The 27,951-nt window shown below is 41.6% G+C and overlaps 1 protein-coding gene across 1 annotated transcript; it reads right to left on the bottom strand.

Moving 5' to 3' along the window:
- On the bottom strand, window positions 1-26,121 carry LOC145402119 (uncharacterized). The gene is made up of 2 exons (XM_080274237.1): window positions 26,085-26,121; window positions 1-2,130 (listed from the first exon to the last, which is right to left on the bottom strand). Exons 1-2 carry the CDS (start codon window positions 26,097-26,099, stop codon window positions 622-624), a joined length of 1,524 nt encoding a protein of 507 aa, XP_080130363.1. The 5' UTR covers window positions 26,100-26,121; the 3' UTR covers window positions 1-621.
- Between the last annotated feature and the right edge of the window lie 1,830 nt (window positions 26,122-27,951).

The raw sequence follows: 27,951 nt of genomic DNA, 5'->3' as shown, positions 1-27,951 counted from the left end.
GGATGGAAGTCAGGTGCTGTGGGCATCAATTTGAGTCTTAAAGAAGCCACTGGAGATATTATGTGCGTGTAACGCCACCGGAGTCCTGATTTATACGTTTTCTTGTGTCTAGAATATGTAAAAGTTTGCATTTTTAAACCTGTACTAGTGTCTTCACTCTACAGCTAAACATTTCACAGCCAAACTGTTCTAAGGCCTTTATATACAGTAACGTAATTGGAGAGAATAGTTGGTTGTTCACTGCAAAAGTTCATTAAATCCATTGGTAGTTCAGTGCAAATGCTTATTAAATCCAATATTCATTAGTGAGTTCATGGGAGACGTTCTGTAGATTTTCTTAATGATATGGCTAATTTAAGGCACTCTTTACAGGACACTCGTATAATGTGTACTGTATCCCATTTTACTGTTTTTATTTCATTGGATCATTCAGGGTTTCTCAAATGAATAAGGTATATTAGGTTAACAGTTTGAGAGAATATTATAGAACTTGGATACATAGATTCACATGTAATGATGAATCTAGATTTGATGATTAACCTAAGTGTTACATTATTTTTGAAAGCAGGTATTACCTTACTGACATCACAGAACTAGGCTACATAGCTGAATGCACAGGGCCTATGTTGTTGAACTTGCTGTGCTCTGAACAGCTGGGCTGTCTTCAGCTTCAGTTTCCCTCTTGATGGTATTCTTGGCATCCAGAGCATCTTTCTGTGGGTTGCGATTGCGCACATTGCCGCCTAACCCAGAAAACCCTTCTGAAGTAGAACCTGGCCCTTGTAAGTTAGCTGACCCACCCACAGCAGAACCAGCAGGAAAGGTTGACAATGGGTCACCAGCAGTGGTAAGGGATGAAGACAAGGTTACTCTGTTGGCAGTTGAAGATCCAGTTGGTCTCCCTGAGGCAAAGCTGGATGTGGTGTCAGGGCTACCAGGAGACCCAGCACCAAAGGCTGCGGGGATGCTGGAATCAAAGGAGCCACTGGGACCAAAATTGTTGCTTGCACCAACACTGAAGGAGTTGGGAGCATTACTGCTTAATAAGGTGCTGCCTCCTGCACTGGCTGCATTATTGCTACCCACATTAAAAAGGCCAGGGCCTCTGCTGGCACCTGCACTGAATGAGGCACCTCCTCCATTAGTAAGTGGAATACTTCCACTTCCCATGGAAAATGAATCCCCACCTCTTGTATCTTGTGGGCCAGGCCTTCTGCCATCGAATGTACCATCCTGTCCAGAAAGGGGAAAGTTATCAGCTCCAAATTGTCCTGACTGACTGGGTCTGTCACCATGGGGAAAGCTGTCAAATGTTGGTGATTGGTCCTTGGTACCAGAAAATCCCTGTTGACTACTCACAAATCCCTGCTGACCTGAGAACCCTTGCCTTCCATTACCTGAGAAACTGCCTTGGCCCCTGTCACTGCCAGAGAACCCAGTGCCTCTGGTTTCACCAAATCCCTGGTTGTTTCTGTCTCTTCCAGGTCCTTGGTGACTCTTGTCATTCACAGTTACCTGGAAGCTCCTGTCATTCTCAAATCCTTTTTGGTTCACATCAAATTCCCCAAGACCTTCCCCTCCTTTGTCACCCCCTCCAAATCCTTGGCCTCTCTCACTTCCTTTAAAACCTTCTTGGCCCCTCTGTCTTCCTGGGAATGCCCAGAAAGGGTGAATGTGTGGATAAGGGTAGTTGCAATAGCCATCAGAATGATCCCAATCAGGATGGGGATGTGGTCCACGGTACCACCGGAGATAGGAATAGTATGGGTGGTAGTCTCCATAATACCAGAGAGGTGGGGGAGGATAGTCACGAGGCAAGGGCCTATCCACCACATCACTAGTTTGGGAACCGGCTGTGTCCAGAAAGGTTGAGTCATCCCTGAATCGCCTCTCCATCCATCTTCGTGCTGCCTCCCATTCCTCAGGTGTGATGTCTCTGTAGTTAGATGGATAAGGGTACCGGTACGGAGGGAAATATGGGTAGAAACGTTTGTCGCGTTGACCGTCCTCCACTGTCCCTGCTTCCTCTGCAAGTGCCACTGCTACTGCTACTGGTGTGTGCTTGGTCTTTCCTTCATCTACAGTGGTAGCATCACAAACCCACACCGCACAGCACAGTAAGAACATCACCTGCAGACAAAATGCACGTTAATAATCATGAGTGAATGGAGCATATCCCATATTTATAGAAGATTGATGATAGTTCTACTACTGCCATGCTTTCTTTTTGTGTTTCTGAATCATGACCATCCCATTTATAATGATAGGAATAGGGAGGGTAATCCATCCATCATCCAACCCTACGTTGCCCCATGAGGAGCGTAGGAGCCCGGGGCTAGGCAAGTTGGTGTTGACATTTAAGATGAAAGTGACCAGCCTCACTCATCCCTGAGTGGCATTACATGAGCAATAAACCCAACCATCCATTGGATATAAACCTTCACCGGCTCAATCCGATTGGAGCGCCGCAATTACCCACTAGACCACCAGGCGCCATAATTTGGTTATATATATGGTTATCACCCGGCGTAGTAAATGGTTTCCTGGTGTGTACAGGAAACCATCTGGCTTGTCACTCAGAGTCACCCATAGGCGGAAGGAACAGGAAAGAATGAAGGAAAGAAAGACAAAAGAGGGAGTGTAAAGTTCCCTGTAGGCAAAAGGACGAATATGACAAATAGGTTGTAATCACCAAAGGTTTCAGTACAGTATATTCCTTTGATCAATATAATTCTAGTCAGCTGACTAGCTTTCCAGGAACCGATTATCCAGCATTCCAAAGGTACCAACTGCCTTAAGAATAACCACCTGACAGCGTTAATTTCCTTTAGTATTAATGCACACATTAGTGTTAATTTTGTTGTATTCTGGTATATATATGTATGTATATGGATAGATAGATAGATAGATAGATAGATAAATAGATACAGATATGGATATATATATATATTACTCATGTCATGAAGAACTTGAAAGACTTAACAAAAACATGATATAAAGAACAATAGTATAATAAAAATCAACATTATTTGGATGACTAATATTGATAACATGTACGCTATAAGATGTCTTAATAATGCTATAATCAGATTAACAAACTTCCTCCCACTCTATTGTGCAAGCTAGTTTTTGAGACTTCAGACCAAATTACTTTTATGAGATTAGTCCATAATAGCATTGTTACGCATAATGAATAATCATATTTAGGTATATTAAGACTTGCAGGAAAAGTTTTCAATGTCCATACATCACAGCCAAAGTTACAGAGAAAGTACATCTTTATGCTGAAACATTAAATGGAGATACAGTATTGTAGTTTAAAATCCCTTCACTCTTAGGATTGTGCTGTGGTGTGGTGTTAAAGTTATGGTGGTGGTATGATATGGTGTTGACACTTGTGGTGTGGTGATGTGATACAGTGTTGATGATATTGTGGTGAAGTGGTATGATGCTGTGGTGTGAATGCTGTGGTGTGGTGTTGTGAGGAGGTACGGTAGAGTGATGGTGTGGCCAAATGTTAACGTTCTTTTGGTGTTGTGTATTGGTACTTTTGACACTGATGTGGAGTTTTGGTGATGTATAGTGAGGTTATTGTTTAGGCACTGGGGTAACAGAGGTGATGTCTTATGTTGTAATAGTTGTATACTGTGGTTGGGATGCTGCTGTATTGGAGGCAGTGTTCCAGTATATTAGTGTTGTGTGGTGATGGTAGTGGTGTAGAATTGTGGTAGATATGGTATCATTGTAATTCTGGTATTGTTATTGTTTAATGTAATGGGGTTGGTATTTATATACTGTACCCTTGATTTGTTGTTGCCGCATAACCTTGGCTTGTCTGGCTGAGCAGACCAATCAACGACAGGTAAGCAACTGCTTATGTAGGGCCGTCCTACAGGTACAGAACAGTACATACATGATGCAGGGAAGCAGTGCCCACTTGTAGTAGACAGCGCCTCGCCAGGGTTAGAGTGTCCACCTTGCCCCAGTCATTTTTACTTCCTGCATTCTTCCCAACCTTTTCTGCCTACCTTAACCATTTTTACCCACCACCATTCAGTTTTGATATCTATGATATAAACCTTACCCTCTGTCCTACATTGCCTATGAAGGTGCATTCCCCCTAGTCATTTTGTCACATCCCAGCACTCACCACTGCCCAATCCACTCCTTTTCTAATCCTTTCCCAGTGCCCAAAAGAATATTAAAATGCTTGTCTTGGAAGCCATTGTAGGATGCATCATTATTTTTACTGTCCTGACCTGAACCAATCTCAAATCGCCTAATTGGATCGTTTAGTCAAAAAGTTACTGGAAATGACGTGAAATTAAATCAGTACAGGAGACCTGTGGTATCTAAACGACTGATGTTGAGACTATCTCTTAAACAATTGCTCAAAACCGCTACAGAACAACACCCTATGCATGACCATTATCTATCTATAGCCAGACGCCATAATCCCATAAGGGGTGGCCGTTCGAGTTAGTTGTTTTACAAGGAGGGACACTAACCCTCCGCCAACCCACTTGTTGACACGTAGAGAACACTTATGTGTTGGTTATATGGTTACCAGCCAGTGTTGTAAATGGTTTCCTGGCTTACAGGAAACCATTAGGCTTGTCACCCAATATAAAGCCATATGAAAATGAAAGATGGGTAAGAGAAAGTGACAGGAAGGATGGGAGAAAAAGGAAGGGGGGAGGGGAGACACAGAAAAAGAATGATGAAGGTGAAGAAAAAAGTAGGCAGCATTACATTAGGTGAGTGGATGATGTGCATGACCACTGATTGCATAAAAACCGCTTCCATAGCTCCTTAATTTATATACACTGAAATTAGTCATCCCTGTTAGAGAATGCCTTGATGTGAGGCACATATTTCTATGCAGCAGCATGTTCCAGTAACATCATCCCTGTCATTACATGACATATACATACCATACCTAGGCACAAAAAACAATCACCACATAAACATGAAACCCTCTTCTAGAATATCCCATCTCCAGACATTCCAACACTAGTAATGTAGAAGCATCTGCATAATCACCTCATAGGCAGGGCAATGCAACACCTTGATCAGAACACTGTATTCAAGACCGCCTTCTGACATGAACCCATCGGAGGTGTCGTTGAATAGAGATGGAATTCACCAAGCCAAACTAAGATCAGGACATCATCTAGCCCTACCATAGCAGCTTATATTTGGATTGGGTGGAATAATAGATGACGTGTGTCCTGCTTATATACTAGGCCCACACAACATAATGCACGTAATAGCACTGCACAGCACAGCACATGCTACGCTAAGATGCAAATATAACGAGCGGTGTAGGGACAGTCCCATAGGGGCAGTTGCTTACCTGCAGTGTGTCTGCTCGATCAGACGACGGGGGCTGGGCATTAACAACAGCCATTTTATGCACCATTTTTCATTATAGTATAGATTATTCCTGTTTATTCAGATTCCAAATACAAAAAATACCCCTGCATAAGAGTTTTCCAACGTATTAGAACTTCTCAGTATGAATAAATGCCCTGCTGACCCCTTAACAGTCGAAGTTAGCTTTGCCAAACTGCTCACCTTAAGTATTGTATGCACTGATTATGTGATACACAGCTTTCTACATGGTCTCATTTGCTTATGTTTGGACCTTACAGTAAGTGTTATTTCTGAGGTAAGTGTTTAATGCGTGTTATGTTGTTTTTGTAGCAGGTTCAGTATTGTAATTTCTCTTTTCATTAAGTTAATCATCTGACAATTAAAGTTTAGAAGACTTGTTTAAACCCCCCAAGTACATATGCAGTCAAAATATACTCATTACATGTACAATTGCGGAAGAATATTTTGCCCCACATTTTGTATGGCCTGTGAAGATATCTGACAACTCTCTCTCTGAGTAGTAGGCAGCTCATACGAACCTCCATGAATGAACAGGCCGAACTCATTGAAGTGGCTTGTGGATCACACAGTTACCTAAAATCATTAGCTGTATTTATTATATAGTAAAATGTGTCTATAACAAGAATGTTTGCATTCTTATGAATAAGCATTAGGAAAATAGTACCGCTATCACTGTCTGAAGTTATATTATCACTCCGAAATAATCTGTCACTCATAGCCACTATCAATAAAGTAATTAGGATGTTTTCTTGACGTAATGGCGTGTTTCTGTGACTAATGTTTCTGTTGCCTATCAGCGGCAAAAATGCAATGAACAGCATGACTCATAATATTTATACATATATGACAATATCAACATGGATCAGGAAATACGGCGAAGTTGAATGGCATATGAACTCTTTATATGGACCGAAATTTTCACCGCATGTTCCATTCGAGTGACATCGACTTTCACGTTCCAAGGAAACGAAGTGCAATCATTGTTGCGATGTATACCCCTATTAATCTACACATCCATGAAGTGATAATTAAGTCAAAACAAATATCAACACCAACACCGCTTGGATGCATATACAGTATATTTAGGCGACTCGGTGTAATGTCCTCCAGAAATGTCATATACAGGCAGCAGCAATAGTAACATGAGTTACAGGGCCGTAATTTCTGGGGGGGGGGGCTAGGGGGGCTATAGCCCCCCAAATTTTCTGTATATTAGTTTGTCAAAACTTCAACTAAGACCGAGGGTTTACAAGACTGAACTTGAAAATAAAAAGGAAGAAAAACTTGGAGTAGTTTTGTTGACAATTCGAACAATTCTACCTGTGTTTGATCGAATATTTCTAAATTTGATCCAAATTGATCTTAAACTTAATCATAATAGTACTTTGAAATTGATTATTTTATCATTTCCAAAAGAATAACGGCAGGGAGGTATATTTCGACCTGAATTCTACCGCAGGCGTGAAAGAACAATGTTGGTAAAGGTGCAGCACAGTGCAACAAAAATGTAAAATGGCCAAATTATTAACCTAATTCACAGTTTGAGTTGAAAGTTCAGATTGGGAGAATGTGAAACGTATTATTTAAACACCCACCTCAGTCATTAAACATACATGCCTCAATTAAACATCAACTTCTAGGTAGAATCAAACTGAAAAATATCGGATGGTCTGCCAACTTAAGCGCTTCGATTTAATTTTAAGTTTGTTGTACGGAGGTACTACATAAATTTGTTCTAGCCCCCCTCAAAATTCTGTTGAAAATTACGGGCCGGTTATCATGAATAATGGATTACTTGATACGTTTAGAAGACGATATAATAATAATAGTATATATATATATATATATATATATATATATATATATATATATATATATATATATATATATATATATATATATATATATATAATTCTACATAATAAACATAGGTAATGATGAATGATAAAGGAAATAATTTTAGGCAACTGTGTGATCCACACGCAACTTAAGTGAGTACGGCCTGTTGATTCATGAAGGTTCATATGAGCTGTTTACTACTCAGGGTGAGTTGTCAGATATCTCCACAAGCCATACAAAATGTAGGGTAGGCTATTCATCCACAACTGTACAGCAGTAAAATACATGCAACCGAAGTAACTCAGCACTTCACGGTCTAAGCACACTGTACACATAGGAACAGTGCTTTTGTTAGTATCACCAGCTGCACAAACTGCTACATGGCTAACTGCGTTTACTCTTGGACTATGAAGTGTTACTCTAGTTCTGTTGCAAGTATTGTGCTGCTGTAAGTGTTTAACAAGTGTTGTGCGACTTCATTTGCAGGTACTGTATTGCTTATTGATGTAAGTGTGCAGTATTATATGACAGCTTATGTACTTGGAGGGAATTGACTAAACTGGCGCCATTTGTCATAACTCCATAGAATCCATGTTATAACATCGTTAGTATATCCAAAAAAAAAAAAAAAAAAAAAATCACAGTCCAGTACAAAGGAGCGTTGTGGTGTGGATGTGGATGTGATAGGAAATGTTATGAGGAACACACTGAGGTGGTTTGGCCATGTGGAGAGGATGGAGGGTGAAAGACTGACGAAGAGAGTGTATGTGAGTGAGGTGGAGGGGGGAAGAGGGAGGGGGAGGCCGAGGATGAGATGGAGGGATGGGGTGGAGAGGTATATGAGAGAGGGGGGTGTGAGTTGGGAGCAGGGCAGTGAAATGGCTGGGGACAGGACGACGTGGAGGCGATTAGTTTGTGGCCACCCCAAACGGGATTGAGGCGTCTGGCAATAGATAGATAGATAGACAGTCCGAAAGGACTTTTCTTAACCCTTTCTGACAAAGTGGGGATTTCCATGCTGCAGTGTCAGTCAGATATAAGCTAAATAGAGTAGTGGCGTTGATGGATGTCGCTGACATGTTCTCTATCTTTGGATCGCCAGACGCTTTAATGACGTGAGGGGTGGCCACAAGCAAATCGTCTCCATGTCGCCCTGTCCCCCGCCATTTCATTGCCCTGCTCCCAACTCACACCCCCCTTTCTCATATACCTCTCCACTCCATCCCTCCATCTCATCCTTGGCCTTCCCCTCCCTCTTCCCCCCTCCACCTCGCTCACATACACTCTCCTCGTCAGTCTCCCGCTCTCCATCCTCTCCAAATGGCCAAACCACCTCATTGTGTAGCTCCTAACGCTTCCTATTACATCCACATCCACACCGCAACGCTCCTTCACTTTCTCATTTGTCAGTCTGTCTCTCCATGTGACTCCACATCCTCCTCTCAGATAACTCATTTCCACTGCCCTCACTCTTGACTTGTGTCCCCCCAACTAGGTCCAAGCTTCACTTCCATATGTTAGAGTTGGTATCACAATACTGTCATGCGGTAACCTTTTCACTTCCATGCTCACTTCCCTGTTTCTTATCACTGCTTTCAAAGAACCAGCAATCTTTCTCCCTTGTTGAACCTTTTCAAACACTTCACCCTCTAAACTTCCATCCTTACTCATCACACTACCCACGTAGCCTACTTAAACGCACTCACATTATCCATTTCCTCCTCATCCATCCTCACTGTACATTCAGTGACTTCATTTCTCTCGAAGACCATAACTTTACTCTTCCCTACATTTAACTTTTGATTCCGTTTCTTACACACTCTCCCAAACTCATTCACCAAGCCTTGCAGCTCCCTTTTGTCTTCACTTCCCAACACTGTCATCTGCAAACAATAGTACAGGGAGTTTCCACACACTGCCCTCTCTCATTAGGGCCGCTCCAACATCCACTGCCCTACCTCTACCTTGTATCTCTTTTTTAACCCAATCCATTTACAGACTGAACAACCATGGAGACATAACACATCCTTGTTTCAATCCAACCTTCAAACAGAAAAATTCACTCAGTTCACTGTCCACACGCACTGCAGCCTTAGTATCCTCATACATACTCTTCACGGCATTCAACAACTTCCCATCTACTCCATATATTCTTTATACTTTCCAAATTCCTTGTCTGTCCACCCTGTCATATGCTTTCTCCAAATCCATGAAGGCCCCATACAACGTCTTTCCCTTCTCGAGAAACCTTTCCACTAAAGACCTAAGAATGAATATCTGATCGACACAACCTCTTCCCTTCCTAAAACCTCCCTGTTCTTCTCCAACTAATTCCTCTGTCATTTCCCTAGCTCTGTCAATAAGTATCGTACCATATACTTTTTCTATTACACTAAGAAGACAAATGCCCCTATGATTACCACATACTTCTTTTTCCCTTTTTCCTTTTTACAGAGGAATAACTACACCTGGCTTCCAATTCTCCAGGGACTCTACCTTCCTCCCAGGCCAATCTGCTCATTTTCCACATCTATTGTACAACTATCTCTCCCTCATGCTTCAGCATTTCACCACACACTCCATCAATTCCTGGGGCTTTCCCAATTTTGACTTTCTTCATTGCTTCCATAACTTCCGTCCTACTGATTTCTTCCTCTCTTCTCACATCCCTCCTTCCAGCCATTCCCGTCACAAAAAACTTGCTCTTATTTTCTTTCTCTGATTTGATTCTTTTAATTAGCCAGATGACCTGATTCGGTCTGCATTGACAGTAATGGGCCTGACTAGCTTTAACTAAGTCTGAACATGGCTAAAATGGTGAAAGTATATATATATATATATATATATATATATATATATATATATATATATATATATATATATATATATCATCATCCGGACCTCCTTTCCCACCCTAGGGCAGGGTGAGGAGTAGCAATGTCCAGACAGCCCAAATTTCCCCAATCCAATGGGTCACGCTTCCATTCACTCATCATTCAAGCCCCCGGAATCCTGGCTCTACCGGGTACGCCAAAAACATTCACCACGCTCTGTAGCTTCACATAAACGTATCCGATTGAGTCAATCCGGACGCTGCCACGTTAAAAAGGGATGCCAGAATCACTGATCATGCACATCTCACAACATTCATCCATCCAGCTTGATCTCTTGTCAGTTCCCTAGCCTCACCGACTTCCAAACCTCTCTTCCTCACACACTCATCCACCATATCTCTCCATTTTCTCCTTGGCCTACCTCGCCTCCTCCCTCCAAAATCGCTCAGATATACCTTTTTCACCACTCTATCGTTATCCATTCTCTCCACATGACCATACCATCTAAGTACACTCTCTTCGATTCTGGTGTCCACCGACTTCGTTACTCCACATCTTTCACGAATCACATTATTTCGTATTCTGTCCACCATCTGTACTCCACATACTGTACATTCCTCAACAGCCCCATCTTCACTGCTTTTACTCTTGACTTTTCATTTTCATGCCACACCATAGTCTCACATCCATATGTTAAAGTTGGCACTCTCTCTCTCTCTCTCTCTCTCTATACAGAAGGGATTTATATCAATGAAGAAGTCATCAAGACTGTTGACCATGAGTACCCCTTTGCTAAGGTTAGCAAGAGTCATTTTCGATTTATTGTCGTAAAAGGTACAGAGCGCTAATATAACAAAAGAAGGTGGTGGGTCTTGCCACACACCTTCTTCAGGCAATACAGTTATATACAGATGGTAACTGGACATTCGTGGGTGTGGCCACACCGTGGTTTTTGGGTGTAGGCGGGTAGCTACATACCTTTTGATAAAAAATAAGTTACACTCTATGTTATAAAATACAGAGGCATTCGTAAGATGAATTACATACAGGCATAAGGGGTTGTATTAGAGTTGTAAAGGAATACAGTGAACATAATAGCACCAGCCCTGGCCGAAGGTGATGATCAGTTGATCACACAGCATCACCTTATCGGCAGGTCGGTGAGTGATGGCCACAACACCCTCCACCATCATCACACCTACTACACTCTCCTACCACTACATTCTCTCATCGTTTCGGATCTTCACTTCCTTTTATTGTACATGTATTTTATACATACCCTTCACTGATACACAGTAGCGCTTTTCTTACATTGGCTTGAAGCAGTACGTTTGTCAGCAGCTATGGCTAGGAAACATTAGGCACACACACCCTCTAAGATTGCACCCCTCTTTCTCCGTTTCATATCATCACAACCGTTTAGTTGACCATACAGTCTGCACATGACCGTTATTTTATTTTTTTTTATTTTTTTTGGGATAATAGTATTTTTTCCTTACACTGGCTTGGAAGCACAGTTGTTAGCGGCTATATATATATATATATATATATATATATATATATATATATACATATATATAGATATATATAGATATAGATATATATAGATATATATCTATCTATCTATCTATCTATATAACTAGGCTGCTTCCCCCAAGGAAAGGGAGGTAGCCGAGACAGGACGACTCACTCTCCATTTACTCATCCATTCAAACACATTCATTCGCATCTTAGCCCCAAAGGGGAGAACGGACAGATCCTCACCACACCACACCGCACAAGGGTCAACTGGGCAATGCAATCAGTGACATCCGCAGCAGGGCCCGACAGCAGAACTGGTTTACCCCTGCCACATCATAACAGACCCATCCCCTTACCCGCACCTGACCTGACTAGCTGATCAGACTAAATGCGGGAGAATATCCCCTCAGGGCTGCGTCATCACTTATTCATTCACAATTTCTCTCCATTTATTTCTGTCACGCACAGCCACTCTTCCTTGCTCAACAGACATCCCTCTCGCATCCAGCGCTCTCTTCACACTGTCCATCCATCCTATTCGTGGTCTTCCTCTCAGCCTTACACCTCTCACATCAGATCTAGTTATCTTTTTCACCAATCGCCCATTATCCATTCTCTCCATATGCCCAAACCATTGCAACACCCTCTGCTCAACTCTACCAGCCATCTCCCGAACAACTCCAGTTCTCCTTCGCACTTCATCATTTCGCACCCGATCCATACGCGTCACTCCACACATACTCCTCAGACATCTCATCTCCATTACATTCAAACTTTTCCTCTCTGCTACACCCATATTCCATGTTTCAGACCCATATAATGCAGTCGGTACCACAACACCCTCATACAGCCTTCTCTTTACATCCATTCTAAGCGAACGACATTTAAACACTTTTTTCATTCCTCCCAGCACCTTTCCTACTTCATTTATTCTAAACTTCACTTCTGCATCTATTCTTCCATCCACAGCAACATGTGACCCTAGATATTTAAAACAATCTACCTCCTCAAGCAACTCACCATTCAAAACTATATTCATCCCCCTACCATCTATCAACCTCGTACACTTCATCACTTTACTCTTATTCTCATTTACTTTCAATTTCCTCCTTTCACACACCCTTCCAAACTCCTCTACCAACTCTCTCAATCTCTCCTCTGAATCAGTCACCAGTGCAGTATCATCTGCAAACAGCAGCTGCTTCAGATTCCACTCTCCTCCATCAACATTTACCAGACTCAGACCACCTAAAACTCTTGCATTCACCTCCCTTACAACACCATCCATGTAAATATTAAACAACCAAGGCGACATCACACATCCCTGTCGCAGCCCCACTCTCACGGGAAACCAATCACTCACAGCATTTCCCACTCTTACACACGCTCTACTATTTACATAAAAACTTTTCACCCCTTTTAGTAACCTACCATCAAGTCCATACAATCTTAAAACAGTCCACAAAGCCTCCCTATCAATTCTATCATACGCTTTCTCTAAATCCATAAATGCCCAAAACACATCCTTGCCTTTCGCTAAATACTTTTCACACACTTGTCTCACAGCAAACACCTGATCAACGCATCCCCTCCCTCTCCTAAAGCCACACTGCTCATCACTAATTACTCCCTCTGTACCCTCTCTAACTCTCATAATTAACACTCTACCATACACCTTACCTACAACACTCAACAGACTTATACCCCTAAAGCTAGTACATTCATACTTATCACCCTTGCCTTTATACAACGGGACCACACAAGCACTTGCCCAGTCAATTGGCACCATACCTTTCTCAAAGCACACATTCAACAATCTTACTAACCAGTCAACAATAGTCACTCCACCACCCTTCAGGCATTCCACAGCACACCCATCCATACCTGCAGCTTTCCCTGCTTTCATCTCCTTTACTGCCTTCTCCACTTCCTCCTTCGTGATCAAAGAATCATTCAACTCTCCCAACACATTTATTCCTTGCACCCTTCCATCCGCCACAATCTCAGCCACCCTTTCCTCCTCTACATTTAACAATCTTTCAAAATACTCTGCCCATCTCTTCCTTACTGCATCCATCTCAATTAACATCCTTCCATCCTCTGCTTTTACTCGTTCTTCCTTCCCAGACTCTCCCATTCGCACCCTTTTCACCTCCTTCCAAAACATTTTCTTATTCTGCTGAAAATTCTCTGTCAGCCGCCTACCCCACCTCTCATCTGCTGCCACTTTAGCATCACGCACAGCCCTTCTCGCTCTATTCCTCTTCTCCTTATACCTTTCATATGACATCTCATCCTTCCTCTGCAGCCACACTTCATATGCACGTCTCTTCTCAGCGACAGCCATACTTACTTATATATATATATATATATATATATATATATATATATATATATAGGGTTGCCATACGTCCGGATTTTCCCGGACATGTCCTGCATTTAGGTGTCAAAATCTTCGTCCGGGATGAATTTTAAAAATTCTCCAGAAGTCCGGAATTTCAGCATCCATCAAATTTTCCCGAAAAAAAAAAATACATATATATATATATATATATATATATATATATATATATATATATATATATATATATATATATATACCATTAAACTCTGTAATGAGAGAGAGAGAGAGAGACCTTCGTTGTTTTCGTCACCTGCTAAGGGTTGCCAACTTGGTTGGTTTAGTGCTAGCTGCTAGATAAAATGTCTTGCATTTTCCTGTTCTCCAGCCACGATTTTTTTTTTCATAGTGCTGTTATAGCCATAAAATAAATGGTAATTGCACACATTTATTGGCTTAGTTTTCATTGTTACACTGTAGCATTTGTTATTCTTATGATCTTATCCTGTATCTAGTTTTTGGCGTTTTTCACCTAGCCAGCTCTGTACTTAGCCTGTCTTCCGTTGTATTGTAAACAGATTTAAGATTGTGATACAGTACAGCAATATTGATGTGTGTGTGTGTGTGTGTGTGTATATATATATATATATATATATATATATATATATATATATATATATCATAACGTCAAAGGCCCAAAGTGTGTGTTGCATGGACTTCAACGTAGGCGTCCGGAATTCTGACTGCTCAGATATGGGAACCCTACAATATATATATATATATATATATATATATATATATATATATATATATATATATATATATATATATATATATATATATATATCAGCAGCATCCGGACCTCCTTTCCCACCCTTGGACAGAGTGAGGAGTATCAACGTCCAGACAGCCCAAGTTTGCCCAGTCCAATGGACCACGCTTCCATTCACTCACCATTCAAGCCCCCGGAATCCTGACTATCTGATACGGCAAAAACATTTACTGCATTCTGAAGCTTCACTAAACGTATCCGATAGAGTTAATCCGGACGCTGTTACGTTAAAAAGGGATGCCAAATACCTGATCATGCACTTCGTCTCACAACGTTCATCCAGCCGGCTCGATCTCTTGTCAGTTCCCTAGCCTCACCGACTTCCATACCTCACTTCCTCACACACTCATCCACCATATCCCTCCACCTTCTCCTTGGCCTACCTCGCCTCTTCCCTGCTTCAAATTCGCTCGGACATACCTTTTTCACCACTCTACTGTTATCCATCCTCTCCACATGACCATACCATCTCAGTACACTCTCATCGATTCTGGTGTCCACAGACTTCCTCACTTCACATCTTTCACGAATCACATTATTTCGTATCCTATCCACTCTCTGAACTCCACTTACATTCCTCAGCAGTCTCATCGCCACTGCTCTCACTCTTGACTTTTCATTTTCATGCCACACCATAGTCTCACATTCATATGTTAAAGCTGGCACTCACAGTCCTTCATGTAAGCCTTGTGCAGCTGCAACACTTAAGCCTCTGTTTCTTATCAAGGCCTTCACTGCACCAGCTACTTTCCTTCCTAATGTCACTCAACTAATTCCAGTCTCTTTCCATTCACTGTAACATCACACCATCATTTTACTCTTTTCTATAATTACTCTCAAGGCACGACGCTCACAGTCATCAGCAAAATTCTGCACTAGTCTATCAAGTTCTTGTCCGGTATTTGCAAGTGGTACTGCATCATCAGCATCCAACAAATTAGAGATATTCCATGCATCACCTGCATTCATTACCAACGCCGTCCCTCTCTCCATTACTCGTGTTTTTACTTCTCTCATCACCCCATCCATATATAAATTGAACAACCATGGGGACATCACACAACCTTGTCGCACCCCCACACCGATCGTGAACCATTCACTTAGCTGCCCATTTACCCTTACCCATGCTTCACTACCATCATAAAAACTCTTGACGGGACCTAGCAGCTTACCATCTACACCGTACATGCGCAAAACCTTCCACAATCCTTCTCTGTCTACTTTGTCATATGCTTTTTCCAGATCCATGAATGCCATAAACACCTTGTATAGTCCCGCTCACAAGCCTTCTCCACTATGTCTTACCGCAAATATTTGATCCACACATCCTCTGCCACTCCTAAAGCCACTGTGTTCATCACTTACTAGGATTTCTGATCTTTCTCTTACTTCCTCTATAATTATTCTTCCAAATTCCTTCTCTACCACACTCAATAAACTTATGCCACGATAATTCTTGCACTCACTTCACTCACCTTTATTCTTGTACAGGGGTACAATCACAGCCTTTTTCCACTCTGCTGGCACAATTTCACTCATCCATGCCTTCTTACATATCTCCAACAAGCACTTCATTCCGCTCTCTCCACTACACTTTATCATCTTTGCATACACCTCATAACCCCAGCTGCTTTCCCATTTTTCAGCCGCTTCACAGCGTTCTTCACGTATGCGAGTGTCACGTTTCCTGGCACAGCATTCCTTCTCTGCACATCCCCCAAACCATTCATGTTTACAAAGGCTCTGTCCTCTATATTCCCAATCATCAGGCTTTCAAAATATTTTTTCCATCTGGTCCTTACTTCATCCCCTTGAGTTAATAATCTACCACTTACATCATTCACACTTTCACATTTCTTTCCGCTGTCACTTCTACATTTCCGCTCCTGTTTCCAGAATAACTTCCTATTTTCAGAGTAATTTGCATTCATTTTTCCTCCCAGATCATCATTTACCTCCTTCTTTTTCCTCTTCACTAGCCTCTTTACGTGCCTCTTGCTGTCAGTATATTCATTTCTTATTTCAATTGAACCCCTGTCCTATAACCATTCTAGGCACTTATTCCTCTTTTCCTCCACTGCTGTCTTAACCTCTTCATCCCACCATGCCGTACCTTTCTTCTTTGTTGTTACTCTTGTCACACCACACACAGCTTTAGCATTCCTAACCAAGCAATCTCAATATGCATTCCACAGGCTGTCCTGATCCATTGCATTTCACTTCACTGATTCCAAGTCCTCCCCTACTTTGGTCCTGTATTCATCTGCCGTTTCTTTGATCCTCAGCTTCTCGACTTAAAGTCTTTCTCCCTGACTACTCCTCTCTCTTCTGGTCCACTTCACTCCTCTCAGCTTGTTCTTGCAGATCACAGTCATTTGATCTGACTGACCTCTACACGTCCTTTCACGGCTCTCATATCAGCAACCATTCTGAGCATCGACCTCTCTACAAGCACGTAATCAATCAGGCACATTTCAACATGATCCTCGTTCCCTCTATATCATATATATATATATATATATATATATATATATATATATATATATATATATATATATATATATATATATATATATGTGTGTGTGTGTGTGTGTGTGTGTGTGTGTGTGTGTGTGTGCATCTTTGTGTTTGAAAAACAAGTTACAAATGCACAACCTCCTTTCCTGACACATATCCTTCAGTCGCTTCCCACTATCATTTTCTCCTGGTACTCTATAACAACCCATTGTCATCCTCAGGACCAGTGCCTCCTCCTCCATTCATATCGCCCATAATGATCACTTGATAGCTCCTGGGCATTTCTCCCACTGCTTCATCCAGCTCATCCCAAAACTTGTCTTTTTCTTTCTCCCTCCTGTCATCACACGATGCATACGCTACAACCACAGCCACTTTTACCTTCTCAACTATGAATTTGACATAAATACATCTTGAACTGACACATTTGTAATCTCTCATTCCACTCTGCCACACCTCATTAATCAACAAAGCAACTCCTTCCTTGCATCTTCCTCGCCCATTCATGCCCGATCTTACACATTTCACACCCTCGCACTCCTCCACTTCGCACTCTTTTATCTCTGTTTCATACAATGCCATCACGGCAAATCTCGCACTGTTGAACACATTCACCACTTCCACCCTCTTGCTCTCCTCATTCACACCTCTCAAATTCCATATGGCCACGCGAATCTGCCCATTTGGTTGGGACCCTGGAAGGGTATTGGGCCCTCCGAGGCTCTCCGAAACATTTGCCACGATTAAGTGATTTTAGAGATGGGGAATCTGGGGGACACTTAACCAGGCCAAAAACCCCGGTTATATGGTTACCACCCAGCGTAGTAAATGTTTCTCTGGTTACAGGAAACCATTTGGCTTGTCACTCAGTGTAAAGATCATAAGGCATCCCACCATTGAGTGAGTGGATGATGGGCGCCCCCATCTACCATATATATATATATATATATATATATATATATATATATATATATATATATATATATATATATATATATATATATATATATATATATATATATATATATATATATATATATATATATATATATATATATATATATAAATTTCCTGTCTTCAGACAAATGCATTAAGCTTAGCTAGACTTGTCGAAACTGGAGTAGATATAAACCTTATTAACCTCTGATCTACTAGGTTGCTCAATTAAACTGGATAAACTTGTCTGGTAGAAGCAACTGTAAAAAAAAAAAAAAAAGTGCTCAGGAACACCTACTGGTCCATGAACACCTCAGGAGCACCTCTGTCAGCCCCAGGCATATAAAGATGCTGCATTTGCACACATGTTTCATTTAATGAAATCCTGAATATCTTACAATTTTAATGTCTTATAATCTTCAAAATTATGCAAATAAGTTATGATTTATTTAACACTATATATATATATATATATATATATATATATATATATATATATATGTGTGTGTGTGTGTGTGTGTGTGTGTGTGTGTGTGTGTGTGTGTGTGTGTGTGTGTGTGTTCTGCAAAAATGTTGAAAAAAGTTTTTTTTTTTTTTCTGCAGTAGCCATATATGAAAACAAAGGACACTATGAGCGTAGCTCTTGTATCACAACTTGAGGAATGGAGGTCCTTCATGATGGGAAGAGTGGATTCCCACCACCTCCTGAGATACACGTGCGTCTCCCAGACCCGTCCCGAAATGCTACTTCTGAGTGATGTAAAGCAAACACAGAGGAAGAGCCGAAAGTGACCCCCCTACACCCTCCATAGGCACAAAACTTTAAGAAGCAATTGAGAAAGATGGGGATCCCAGGCATCTAGAAGTTACTGAACTAAAGCATGAAAAAAAAAAAAATAAAAATAAAAATAAAAAAAGGCCTGTCAGACCCAGGTGTTCCAGAGCAGGGTTAAGATATTCGTGTATCCAGCATTAACTCCATCCTATGGCCTCCATAGTAGGAAAATGGACTCCGTGACTGTTTGGTTGGTTGGTAATACTGCGACCGTTGTCCTGCATGTTGTTGTCCTTGGTAGTGGCGGGTCTGGGGAAGCGTGGAGTGGGTGGGTGTTTCTGGGAGGTAATGGCGGACTGGCTTCTGCCGTCTCTATGGCCTTGTGAACTCTTCTTGGGCGGAGGAGGGCAATGCCAGGGCTCCGTTACCCGTTTTCGAGGGTGGATCATCGACATAAGTCCCTGATAGCATTATATGATAGAAAGCCTTCAGCTACGGTACCTGCGGGAATTTTGAACTCATGCACAAGGCAAGGTTTTCACGCTTTACAAGTGCGATCTAAAAACTAGACCATCGGGCGTCATTCCCTTTGTATTGCTTAATAACGGTAAGAACAATTTTAATACTGTCGGTTCAAATAACTGCTTCAGTTTGTACGCCTCTGCTACTGTTACCAAGCTACTGCCACATCCTACCATACACGCCATACCTTGTCGTTCCACCACATTATTGTTCGACGTCTTTCTTCCCCCAGCCATCCCACATCCATACCCTTCCCCCACATATTTCTCACTTTGTCCCTCCTCCTCGGTCTTGATCTGCTTCTTTCCTCAACCATCCTGCCTTCCCACTTTACCCTCTCATCTTTGCTCATGTTCTATCCTATTTTGTATCTCCGCCTCGTTTTTTGGCATACCTTTTCTTCTAGTCATCTCAGTCTTTTACACGTACTTATGCGGGAAATATACAGTTTTAGTGGTTTTTCTTGGTCTTGAAAAAACGGCGCTCGGAAGATAACTTCTTTGTCGTCGTCCTCATTGTCAGGGCACGTCCACACGTGTGCTGGAACCAAGTGCTGGCAACATGTAAACACCACAACAACGAGCAAACTGCAAACTTGCTGGGAACAACAACATCCAGATCACGTTGGCAGCATCATCATAACGCCTCAGCTGCCTAATATGGACGCGCTTATCGCATCACCTCTGCTGCCAGTAAGTTCGAGGCTGCACTGAAACATGTTTGCATACTTGAGTCAAATACTGGTGCGTACATTTATCCAAACATGTTGCCAACTGTGTTGTTAACACATGTTCGAGGAAACGTGTGGACGCGACCTCATCGTCTTAGTCCTCCTTCTCCTTCTCCACCACTCTTCCTCCTGCGCCTCCTCCTCCTCCTCCTCATCATCATCATCATCTTGATCATCATCATAACCCAGTTTACAGAATAATTAAATGCTACTTATCAATATCTTAATCACCACCACCACCATCACCATCATAACCCGATTTACACATAATTAAATGCTACCGTGCTTATCATCATCTTGCAGTATACTATCATGTCGAGTACATACGTATAAGAGCGAGGCCTTGTAGCCACCTCGCCACTGCGGGTGTAAAAAGTGTAAGAGCACCACATAGCCTACAGTGATGTTTCCTTACGGATCAGGTTCGGGATGCGGGAATCCGAAAAGGTAACAGTGAACTGGGTGTGGTGCTCTTGCATCTTTTAGAACCGCAGTGGCGAGGTGGCCAAGAGGTATATTGCAAACAGTCATTCTGCACATATTATTATTATTATTATTATTATTATTATTATTATCATCATCATTATTATTATTATTATCATCATCACCACCATCATCATCATCATCATTATCATAACCCTCCTCACTAATTAAATGTAACGGCCAACCTTTAAGAATTCTGTTGAGCCAAGACATTTTTAGAAGGCCAAGATGTGGGCTCCGCAGCACATATCCTGGTTTTTGTACATATGATAAAAAGAAAAGAAGAATGTATCGCTCATTAGGGATCTTGTAATTTCCGAAATGATCGCTACGGCTTGTAATGTCTAGGAAAAATTAATGTATTTTCATATGAGCATTGCATTTAAGAACAAGACTCACCAAAAAAAGATAGAAAAATGTCACTGGCAAGGGATATATTGCAGCATCAGGAGAGCAGTGCTACTAGGCCGTTTTTACTCTAACTTTGACTAAAATTACTGTCTCTCCACATTGAATGGAGAGTTGTAGCAGTAGATTAGCACTCGAATAGATGCTAGTCGTTGAAAAGTGTTATGGAAAAGATGTAGTGCTGTAGCAATCTTTTTTTCTTTTTTCAAGTTTATAAAACAAGCTGTAAAAAGGCGAAAATCTGGACAAAGTTAAGGTATACAGATAGATAGATAGATAGATAGATCTGTATCTATCTATCTATCTATCTATCTATATATATATATATATATATATATATATATATATATATATATATATATATATACTGTGTGCTGGGAGTAACGGACTTTTTTTTTATATTATCCAGCGTCCGTGGTGTCATGTTGCTTAATACATACTCTGCGCGATTTTTTTTTTTTTTTTATCGTGTGTGTACTCAGCGAAGCTCTTTTTGAGTACCCTTTGAACCAGTGTGACACCATAAACGATAATGTGTGTGTGTGTGTGTGTGTGTGTGTTCTTCTGTTTCATCCCTTCATATTCCTTTCCCAAGCAAGGCATCGGTTTATTAGCTAAATGATTTATTTATTTAGTTTTTATTGTTTTCGTCAGGCGATTTTATGGAACTTCCAAGAGAGATCTTCTATTGGCCGCGTTAAATTAGGATTTTTCAGGAATGCCAAACATAACAGCAAATTGATTTTGTTTATTCCGGTCTGACGTGGGCTAGGAGTAAGAGGTGTGTGGAAAGACTACCCTTAAGCTTGGCCGCATCTCGCCAAAGCTGAATTAAATAGTTTCCCGTTAGCTGGAGTAAAAAAAAAGGGGGGGGGGATGAAGGCGTCATCTAGCTGAATTGGTTAATGAAGACTTTCTAATATCTTCAGATCGAGGACGTCTTCTGCTGGGTTAAATGGTCTCCCGTTAGCCTGTATGAGGTATAAAAGACGTCTTTGGACTGAACGGTAGGTCAAGTTTTTGCCCGTGTGTACAGTGGGTACAAAGAGTGTGCCTTTCATGCTGAACCACAGGGCCAAGGGTTTGAAATACTTTAGTTAGTGTATGTCCTGTTTCAGTTACCAGCCGTTTTCCTTTATGCCTCTCGTTTAAGTCAAATGGCATTCCGTCACCCTGAATATTTTGCTACGGTATTTATTAACCAGTTCATCGCAATGACTTTTGTCTATTTATTCACTTGCTGCTATTAAACGATTTTTACTGAGGTTGAGGATGATCTCTGCTGCAGTGTTTCTCATTGTTATCAGGCAACCGAAACCATGGAAACAACATCGCTTAGGACCAGTATCATGAAACTGAGTTAAGTGATATTACTTTTGTTGACTATAAATTGTTGTAGGTCCGAACGCCAATCACCCACTCTGATGCGTATGTACAAGTACACTGAGTAACAAGCCAAATGGTTTCGTATATATCAATAAACTATTTATGAAGTTTGGTGGTAACCATATCATAAAAAATGGACACCCTCTGGTATAGATTATTGCGCTCCAACCGGACGTGGAATTTTTTTTTTTTTTTTTTTTTTTTTTTTCATAATGTCACGACTGGTCACTCTTGCTTTAATACCTGGAACAGTGATCCAGGCCCCGGCCTCTCCGCTTCTGATGGGGCCAGACGGGATTGAATGATGGATAAAAAGACCCTGTGCGAAGTTTTTCCGACTTTTGATCGTAGTATGAGTATCCTTAAGGTTGAGTTTTGAAGGCTTTAATGCTGAGTGCATGTATAACCTATTTTACTGGCTACACTGTTTTGTAATGCTTCATGCTTATGTGTTAGCCTATCCTCTTCCTGTTTCTGGGTCTCCCACGCTAACCCAACTTATAATACTGTAGTTGGAAATGGGTTATTGGTGTGATTGTGATGATGGTGACGATGTTAATGATGATAATACTGCTGCTGCCCTCACTGACGATGATCATAATGATCATGATCATGATGATTATGTCCCAAGGGAATGTACTGTGCAGAACATTTCCTGTGAACGTCCGGTGGACAATGTGCTTTGCTGGCATTGGTATGTGTGTGTGGGGGGGTGGATGTGTGTGTGTAGGTGGGGGGGCTGATGGGGGGGCTGATGTGTGTATTTCATGTACTCAAGTATTTTTTTTTTTTTTTACCTCCGCCAACGAAGTTGGAGGAGGTTATGTATTCACCTATGTTTGTTTGTTACTCCACACGATATCTCGAAAACTTCTCAGAGAATTTCAATGAAATTTCGTGGAACGGTGGGCCATGGTCCAAGAAAGAACTGATTACATTTTGGGGTGGATTCGGTCCCGGATCCTATGTATCCCGCACAATACCGTATCTCCAAAAGTTCTCAATGAATTTCAATTCAAATTTGTGAAAGAGTGGGCAATGGGCCAAGAGACAATTGATTAATTGGGGGGAGCGGATCCGAATCCAATGTATTCCGGATCTGGATCCGTATCCTTCGTAATGGCATTGGCGGAGGTATGCGCTCTCTGAATGCTTTCTAGTTTTTCTTGTGATTCTTTTATTCCCATATATATATTGTTTTAGCATAAAGAAAGGAATATAACATTTTCATTCAGAGATCGAGGGTTCACATAGTGATTCCAATAGAGATGTTTTAATAGAGTACCACACCGAAGGAGAGAGAGAGAGAGAGAGAGAGAGAGTGAGAGAGAGAGAGAGAGAGAGAGTAAAACCTCTACACCACACCGATATCAGCCTCTACTCGTTATTAAGTTCTAAGCATTTTTTTTTTTTTTTTTCTACTCAGTAACGTTCCCTCCTTCCGCGACATCAGTTTCCCTCATATAGTACCTGGAGTAACTTTTCTTTTTGCTTAAGACAAACCCTTCACAGCGATGAGGCCTTTTAAATAATTTCTTCATACCATCACGAGAATTTTCCAGCTTTTGACATCATTAACGTCTTCACTACGAAGCAACTGAACGGAGAAGAAAAAGAAATAGTCTGCTGATAGCAAGGGGGAAAAAAAGAAAACGCCGTCGTTGTGAAGGGCTTTGGTAAATAACACCATAACCGTACATTTTTTTTCAAGCAAATTAGGAAATAATAGACGGTGTGCAAATATAATGCCACGGAGGAAAGAATAATTCGTTACGCTGCTTTTCACTCTGTAGTATGGGACGAAGAATTTATGGATCTTTGTACTGCATGACGCTGATAAAATAAACCTGCATGCATTATTGTGTACTGGCAGACCTTTGAAAGTTTACTCGACGCCGCATCCTGTGAGGTTTGGTTTTCCTTCCCTACTTGTTGGATCGCGACATATCATCTTCCCTCATATTCTCGATTATACAGTATATTCTCCACTTTGATCTTATCCTTTCTCTCGCGTGACAACCACTACACCCACATAGCCTACCAGTACCATCCTAGTTTAACTCCTCATTCCGTGCAGTGGTATCCCCTCAAGATACTGTATTGTTGTATTTTCCCATCTATCTCAGTACATTCACCACGTTGCCAAGTACCATACATATATTCGCATATATGGACGAATAGGCATTACATCTGCTAGCATCTGCAATACCTTGACGTATTGCATTTATTCTTAACCACCCCCAAACAATTATATTTAGCTAGGGCGAGACCTCTAGCTGAGGTATATACAAATTGTGTGATATTTTATAAGCATTGCTGTACTATAAACATATATTTGTATTATTTGTATTGTCGAAACAGACTGTATTACTACCATAATGCCAGAACTGCGACTTAGTCCCTCATCACTTACCTTTGCAGCTCATAGAATGCACGAGATATGAATGGATTATTACGATTACTTAATCTGAATCAGTATGTTGTTAATACCATAGCTTCAACGTAGCACTGACCCAGCACTACCACAGCACCACGGAAATAGCACCATACACCCGCCTGCCACACCGTCAGTTTCCCTTGCACCACCAAAGACACACGGGATATAAACGTGTTAAAATTGTTTGCATATGAGCCAGCATAATATCAGTACCATAGCTAAAGAACTATGGAATTCAATCACTGCACCATAACATTATAAAATAACACCATAACACCGACCTATCTCACGACCAGTTTCCTTACATCATGACGGATGCTCGAATTATGGACGGTTTAAACGTGAATTCTTTATGAACCAGAAAATATGGTAACACCGTGTGACTATAGCACTGACCCATCACCACCATAGCGCTATAGTTGTAGCACCATAACACCTCCCTATCACACCATTAATTTCCCTTACATCATGTAAGATACCAATCATAAGATACGGATGGATTAAAATGATTTCCATATGAACCAGTATATGCTTACACAATAATTTCACCATATCATTGGCCCAGCACTACTATGGCATCATAGAAACAGTACCACAAAATCTCCCTTTCACACTGTCAGTTTCCCTTACATGACAAAGGATGCATAAAAAACGGATGAATTACAATGAAGTGCATATAACCCAATCGTCAACACAATAATCTAATTATAGCTTTGGCGCAACACTGTCATAGCAGCAGAGCACTACCCTATCGCCTCCTCATTTACCATCACACTATAAGGGATGCTTGATATATGGACGGATTAAACTGCCATACATTACAAACCAGTAAATTAGTAACATCATAGTTATAGTGCTGTGGAATTCGTTCATCAGTATCATTGCATCATAGAAGCATCACCAATACACCTCCATATCATCACTGTCATTGACTTTGCTCCATGAAGAACGCTTGGGATACTGACGGACTACAATCATGATTACAAAATATGAACCAGTTCACTTTAATGTTTTCACCATGGCATTGACCATAACACCATACAAATAATAAGCACCGCCCTATAACGCCATCATTTTCCCTTCCACCGCGGAGGATGCAAGAGATAAGGGTGGATTGAAATAATACCTTTAGCGCCGCCATGATGTGTGTCCGAGCGAGGCGACGGTTGGCTGGGTTATGGCGGGCTAGACGGGGAGGGGGGCGTGTTTTGTACCACCGACCCAAAACAAAAAACCGCTCGCCACACCCGCAACCATCCAGGATGTAAGTTCGCTGACGTTCGCTTCTCTCGGCTGGTGATGCGTGCTGTTACTCTTGTGATAAAGGGAAATGTCTGAAGGTCAGGGTATAATTAATTGCCTCGTATTTTCCATTGGCGAATCGGATGATAATTTTTCACTCATAGCCCACGATATAAACAAACGGCCGATGTGAACGTTCATTTTTTCCTCTTCTTTTGGGGGGAATACCTGAGCCCCAGGATTTTTTTTTTTTATTGCTCGTATTTTGTGAAAATCATGGCTTTTATTTTTTAATATCACGGTGGGTTAAGTGTGTAATGAGTGAAAAATGATGATGTATGAAATTGTACTGGTTGTTCGAGCATGGCCTGGAAGCAAGGTCATCTCACATAGCAACATTGTACAGGATCTTGCCCGCTCTAGCCCCTCCCTCCCTCCCTCTTCCCCTCATTCCCTCCCCCCTTTATTTCTTCCCTTCCTTCCTCCTTCCTTCCTTCCTTCCACCACTACATTTTTACCGCTTCTTTCCTTTAGCTAGACACTTTCCTTCAGCACCTTTCCACCTTTTTCTTTTGTTTCTTTTACTCATTTTGTTTATGTATTCTTTTCATGCTTTGTCCTCTGACCCCTCCCTCTCTTCCCTTCCGATCTTCCTTCCATCCTTCCTTCCTTACCTTCATACCACCACTCGCCTCTCTCTCTCTCTCTCTCTCTCTCTCTCTCTCTCTCTCTCTCTCTCTCTCTCTCTCTCTCTCTCTCTCTCTCTCTCTCATCGTCCATTCTTCAAGGCATCATCAGCATCACTTTTTTTCCTCTTCTCACTTGCTTCTCTTTCTTCATTCTGACCATCTTTCCTCCCAACTTTTCCTTCCATCACTCCATCCTATTGTTATTTTCCTTTCCATTTTTCCCTTCACTCTTTCTCTCATTTCTTCTGCATTTTTTATTCACCTTCCTCCTGACCATTTTCCTACCTTCTTTGTTATACGTGTCCTTCCATCGTACCCTCCTCTTCCCTCCTAACCTTGCCCACTCTCTATCCTAACTCCACCATCTCTCTGTCCGCCTCGCTCCCTCCTCCCCTCCATTTCTGCGACCTGCTACGTCCCATCCATGTCTCCTCGCTTGATCTCTTTATCTCTCCTTCCCTCTAATTTTACTGTCTTCCCCTCCCATCATCCCACTTTGTCCGCCTCTCCTCTTTTCATCTCTCCCTTCCTTTGTTTCTTCCTTCCTCTTTCCTTACGCCCTGTCCAACGTCTCTCCTCGTTCGATCTCTGCTTCCTTCTCATTTTTTAATCTTACCGTCCTTCCCTTCCTACATTCTACCCCATCCAGTTCTCCTCCCTTCATTCCTCCCTTCCCCCATTTTATCTTTCCATCTCTCCTTCACTCCCTTCCTTCAAGTGTCCCTCCCCTACATCCCTACGCCCTATCCATCTCTCTTCCCTCTCCCGCTCCCTATAACCTTGTCCTTCGTCCTTCCCTCCCTCCCTCCCTTCCTTTCCTGCTCCTCATTTGTTCCCTACCACACCTTCCCTCCCTCCTCATCTCCCTTTCCTTCCCTCCCTCCCTTCTTTTTTCTCCCTTCCTTACCACAACCTCTTTTTTTTCCGAGTAAACCCCCTCAATATGATGATGTATTAATTTTCTATATGAGTTTTCTTAATTTTGTTACCGCCAAACTATTTTATTCATCTTGGGCGTGACCTCTTGATGTGAAAAGCGTAGAGTCTGGCCATTAACCCCTG

Source organism: Coenobita brevimanus, chromosome 57 (assembly GCF_032717465.1).
Source record: "Coenobita brevimanus isolate Jiangsu-jjx chromosome 57, ASM3271746v2, whole genome shotgun sequence".
Taxonomy (NCBI): domain Eukaryota; kingdom Metazoa; phylum Arthropoda; class Malacostraca; order Decapoda; family Coenobitidae; genus Coenobita; species Coenobita brevimanus.
This window is presented reverse-complemented; position numbering and strand designations above follow the sequence as displayed.